Consider the following 5,931-nt stretch of genomic DNA (forward strand, 5'->3'; position numbering starts at 1 on the left):
TGAGGCTAGTATAGTATTTTACTACTTTAAAGTGATGCGAGAAATTGAGTGTTGCAGGCGTGAAATTTAACTCCGAACCGAAAATAGCCTTGGTATGAGAAGAGGGAGCATGGAGTTGGGCCCAATAAAAGTGGGCCGCAATATAGGGACATGGGTTTTTCAAAACCAAAACCCGAAACCGCCATTTGGTGTGGTTCGCAAGAAAATCAACGGCAGTCCACAGATCATAGACAGAGGTAGACGCTTCTCGAGTGCTTCACACCTTCCCCGTTTACCTTTTGTCTTTCTCACCAAGTCACCAAACCAACCCAAACCCACCTATCATTTTCCACTATAAAAACCCAAAACCCCCTCACCCACTTTTCACCTTCCATTCACACCGCTCTCTCAAACCTACCCTCTCTATTCAAATACCAAACCCTCTCTTCTCTCTTCTCCTCGTTCCTATCGATCATGTCGAACTTCAAGGGAAAGTACCATGGTATACCAATTTCTCTCCTCTCTCTTCTCTTCGATTCTTCTTTCTCGTTTTCATGTTGTTCTAGTTTTTGCATAATTCGCACTGTTTCTGTCTTAATTTCTTAGATCTGTTTGATCTCGATCGCATCTCGTTTGATCTTACTGATTTTTTTTTTGTTTTTTATTATGATGTTTTATTGATACCTGTTGATTCTGTTTTTTTTTTTTCTGTTGGTACTTTATGTTTGTTGTTACTTGTTTGTACGGATCGGTAGTTGCTGATGTCATGGCACTGTAGGGTTTATCGGTTTGGGAATTTAAGATCTGAATTTCTGTTGAAATTTTGTTGTTGATCTAATCCCTGATTACATATATGCCTGTTATGTGAAGGGTTTTTGTTGGATTTATAGAATTTTGCATCAGGATCCTGTTTCTTTCTTTGTTTTTGTTAGATTTATGTCCAAGCTATTGTTTTTGTGCCCTTTTTGATGAGATCTTGAATCTGTTTATAACTTGTAATTTGATGAAGCTTCATGTCATATGTGAAAAGAACTGAACATGTGATCATAGTGTAGTAGGTATGCATGAAAATACTATATAGAAGATGATTTGATATTTTGATGAGAACATGTGATAATAGTGAAGCAGGTATGCATGAAAACCATAATATAGTAAATGATTTGATATTTTAATGTGCTTTTAATTTATTAATTATGCTGATAGAAACTGTGTCTTTATTACAGTAACCTTTGTTAATAGAATTTTCTTATAGAATTTGACATCTCTGTTCATAATTTTGGTTTGGCTATGTCTATGTTCATCGGATTTATGTTCAGGCGTTTTCTTTATTGTTGTATTAAGGTTTGAACTTGGGTGTTGTTGCTAATTAATGACAAAATTTTCAGATGAGCTCATTGCCAACGCTGCCTACATTGGCACCCCTGGAAAGGGTATTCTCGCTGCTGATGAATCAACAGGAACTATTGGAAAGCGTCTAGCCAGCATCAATGTTGAGAATGTTGAAACCAACAGGCGTGCTCTTCGTGAGCTCCTTTTCACCACCCCTGGAGCTCTCCAGTACATCAGTGGAGTGATCCTCTTTGAGGAAACCCTGTACCAGAGTACTGCTGCAGGTATACCCCTAATAATCTTCTAATTGTATTATATTTAATGGTTCAATTCATGAATTGATAACTGTTGTAGCAATGTTTTTTGAGCATGCCTTAATATATGTCAAGTTTTCTGTTTATTAGATTTGTTTCTTTTTGTCTTGCCCAAGTTTAAAAACAAGAGAAGTTTTCTAGTAGAACTCAAATTTCTTTCCGTTTTTACTAATACAACTAGTGGGCTTGCAACTAATAATTGATTATCCATGATTAAAAATTTGTATCCCCTTATTTGAGAGTATCCAATTCCCTCACAAAATGTTTTCTATTTGTAAGTTTGAATTAATTGTTCCATGGTATTCCTTCTGTTGAGGCTGTTGTCTTTGTTATCTCTTTTGAATATGAATGAAGTTGGATGATATGGCATTGATCATGTGCTGACATCATGGCTGGTTTTTATATAGGCAAGCCCTTTGTTGATGTTTTGAAGGAAGCTGGTGTTCTCCCCGGTATCAAGGTTGACAAGGGTACTGTTGAACTTGCCGGAACTGATGGAGAGACCACCACTCAGGGTCTAGATGGCCTTGGTGCGCGTTGCGCTAAGTACTATGAAGCCGGTGCACGCTTTGCCAAATGGCGTGCCGTGCTGAAGATCGGCCCCAACGAGCCATCTGAGCTTTCTATCCATGAGAACGCCTATGGTTTGGCCAGATATGCTGTCATATGCCAGGAGAATGGTCTGGTTCCAATTGTTGAGCCTGAGATCCTGGTTGATGGACCTCATGACATTCACAAGTGTGCTGCTATCACAGAGCGTGTCCTTGCTGCATGCTACAAGGCTTTGAATGACCACCATGTCCTCCTCGAGGGTACTCTCTTGAAGCCTAACATGGTGACCCCCGGATCTGATTCTCCTAAGGTTACCCCTGAGGTGGTCGCCGAGCACACTGTCAGGGCCCTCCAGAGGACTGTGCCAGCTGCAGTTCCAGCTGTGGTTTTCTTGTCTGGTGGGCAGAGTGAGGAGCAAGCTTCCGTCAACCTCAATGCCATCAACCAGGTCAAGGGAAAGAAGCCATGGACTCTCTCCTTCTCTTTTGGAAGGGCACTTCAGCAGAGCACCCTTAAGGCATGGTCTGGAAAGGAAGAGAATGTGAAGAAGGCTCAAGCTGCCTTCTTGACAAGGGCCAAGGCTAACTCAGAGGCAACTCTTGGAACTTACAAGGGAGACTCTCAACTTGGTGAGGGCGCCTCAGAGAGCCTCCATGTCAAGGACTACAAGTACTGATCAGAGAAACACTGGTGGGTAGGGAATTGTTTTGCGGGGTTGATTTCTTGTTAATGAGTACTTTGGTTTGACTAGAAGAATAATTGCTCTAAGTTTTGCGTTTTTTTTTTGTTTTCTGGTGTTTCTTTTGATAATTTCAATTCCAGTGTATTGGTCAAACCTATGCAAATGGTTTAGCTGTATTTGGTTCTTAAAATACACTTTCCTTAATGAGGGTCTGAGTTTATTATGCACCCCCCGTTTCCGCTTTTACATCTCTGGTGCCCGTTTCCGCTTTTACATCTCTGCTGTCAACATTTTCTGATAAAGTTGTTTTTCTTTGTTGGCAGACCAATAATATAAAAATCAACTTGTAAGGGTTGATTTGGGGGAATTTGGTTTGGCACCCCACCTATTGGGTTTCGCACCCCACTTTATTAAAAACGGGAATTTAAATTCCGATTTTAATACGAAAAAAACGGAAATTAAAAAACCGTTATGTATTTTAGCATATGTGGCACATTTTCAACCGTTCATTGCATATAAAAAACAAATCGGAATTTTAAATTCCGTTTTGAAAACGGAAATTAAATTTCCGTATTGAATACATGGGGTGCCAAACCCAATAGGTGGGGTGCCAATTAGTACTTTGTCATGAGTTTGAGACTGAGCTTATCACTATTTTGAGTAGTGATAAGGCCATAAGGGGAGCATTACTTCATGGTTTTTGTTTTATCTATTTGAGCTGAATTACCTCTATTTGGATATAAAGCCTTTAAACTTTGTTTGCCGATGTATTGACATTTAGTTGTGGTCTCTCAAAATAATGAAAAGGATATATTTGTAGTCAATTTTTTTAAACTAATAGACTATCATTGACCAAAAAAAAAAAAAAAAAAAAACTAATAGACTATTAGTAGCTGATCATTTCAAAAGAAAAAAGACTTGATGTTACAAATTACAAACTATGTTTGAACTATTAATCTCAATTTAGCCTTGCTCTCCCTTCAGCATGTTAAATATGGTGAGGTAGGATGAAAGTTTAGAGTTAGTGGTTGGACAAAATTCAGAAAACGAATGACACCATAGAAAAAGGAATGGAAGTAAAGTGAGATTGTTAAGGTTTCTATTAAGTCGTTGAATCGGAAAGGATGAAAAAGGAATGGAAGTAAAGGGAGATTGTTAAGGTTTCTGCGAAGTTAGTTGAATTGGAAAGGTGTACCGATGTTTGCAAGTTGAGGTACTGATTTATCATTTTAGGCTAAATGATCTAAGTCCAAGTATTGAACTATGAACAAACTAGTATTAGTTGTTAAATAATATTTGAAATAATAGTAATCAGATGTCACTTTCTTATATGATGATATCTTCAGCGATCTTTATTTATTTTGCTAAAAGTAAAAGAATTTTAAATTAGAAGTGAATAATAAATATTAATAATATATTTTTCTATTTGTCAACCACATTAAAGAATTAAGAAAGTCCGATGAAAATCAATCCAGACTACTGAACAAACAACAAACGAAATCTGGCATAACTGGTAAATATGCAGAAGAATTTGTTAAAAGAGACCTAGTCTCATATTTGTCGATTTTGAGAATATCCAGTTACAACCAATAAAATGAAAACTACAAAGTAATATTGTTCTTGTGACGGAAGTAAAACTACTAAGTAGGGATGGCACCCGCGCGGGACGGGGCGGGGAGTGGCCCCCCCCATCCCCGTCCCCGCATCTCTCTTTTGTCCCCGTCCCCATCCCCATTCCCCACGGCGGGGTAAATTTTCACCCGGGGTAAATTTTCACCCCATCCCCAATCCCCACCTCCCCACGGGTCCCCATGGGGACCATTAACGCATCATTAAAAATATAATAAAACTAAATTAAATATAAAAAATACACAAATTTCTTCCTGAACCACAAATGTATAGAAACCACGGATGAGAATAGAACATGTCAAATTCCATGAAAATGTATATTGAAGTTCAAATAACATTGATCAAAATTCATAACATTAAGTCTACAAATAAGAAAATTGACATATAAAATTCAATATTCAATCCAAAAAAATGTGAAGTCTATCATCCAAAATATCTCAAAAGTCAACGCCGAAAAAAGGTATTATTTCAACATTCAATCCAAAATATTTTTTTTTGAACTCTATATAATTGGCTATGATACTTTATATTTTTTATTACCTACTTGACTTTGATTACTAAAGGTATTATTAATTTTTTACATATATATACGGGGCGGGGTCCCCGCGGGGCGGGGAGGGTGATCCCCATCCCCATCCCCAAATTTGTTTCGGGGGGATTTTTGTCCCCATCCCCACCCCCACAGGGAAAAATTCCCCAGGATCAGGGCCCCAAACGGGACAGTCCCCACGGGGATCTCCATATACAGGTGGAAATTGCCATCCCTACTACTAAGCAATATTGTTGGAGTAAATTAATAATAGAAGGGGGCAAGGTTGGAGGGACATTGGTGGGACCAGTTTTTCTTTATATATAAGGGGAATCCAATTCCTTATTATCACAGCAGCAAGAACTAAAAATGTCGCAAAAATGATTGGGCGCAGCTAATAAATAGGTTAACCGGAAAGGCTGCATCCGGTTAACCTATTTATCATGAGCCAACAGGGACAAACAAGAATCTTAATTTTATCATGTAACAAGAAGTTTTTTGTTGTTTCGAAACTATGTAACAAGAACTTGCAGCCAAAACTTTGGGTGCTTGGAGGATTCAGTCCTGATGAAGAGTGTTAGCAACCACATTTCTTTCATTACACTCACATTCCTTCTTACGTTAGAAAAACTGATGTTTTCTCGGCTTGGAACATGTTCGTAAACACACCAAAAATGTGAAAGTTAAGTAAAGGGTACGGCGTACAAGGAGTTGTTAAACATGGGAGGAGTCGGGTTTTGGTGGATGTCATCGGTTTCTTAGCATCGGTTTCTTAGCATTAATGTAGGTGATGATTAGTACTCATCGTCGTTTTAGCCGGGTGCTTAGTTGTTGTTTTCCAGGCTATGTTACCAAGAAAAATGGGAGCAAAGCAATAACAGAACAAAAGAATGGTGGTAAAGTGGACAGCCAACATC

At 38.4% G+C, this 5,931-nt stretch overlaps 1 protein-coding gene across 1 annotated transcript; it reads left to right on the forward strand.

The window, feature by feature from the left end:
* Window positions 1-321: 321 nt before the first annotated feature.
* On the forward strand, window positions 322-3,102 carry LOC130734047 (fructose-bisphosphate aldolase, cytoplasmic isozyme). Its single transcript, XM_057586344.1, has 3 exons — window positions 322-481; window positions 1,365-1,592; window positions 2,030-3,102. Exons 1-3 carry the CDS (start codon window positions 454-456, stop codon window positions 2,848-2,850), a joined length of 1,077 nt encoding a protein of 358 aa, XP_057442327.1. The 5' UTR covers window positions 322-453; the 3' UTR covers window positions 2,851-3,102.
* The last annotated feature ends 2,829 nt before the right edge of the window (window positions 3,103-5,931 follow it).

This window comes from Lotus japonicus, chromosome 1 (genome assembly GCF_012489685.1).
Source record: "Lotus japonicus ecotype B-129 chromosome 1, LjGifu_v1.2".
In the NCBI taxonomy this organism is placed as follows: Eukaryota; Viridiplantae; Streptophyta; class Magnoliopsida; order Fabales; family Fabaceae; genus Lotus; species Lotus japonicus.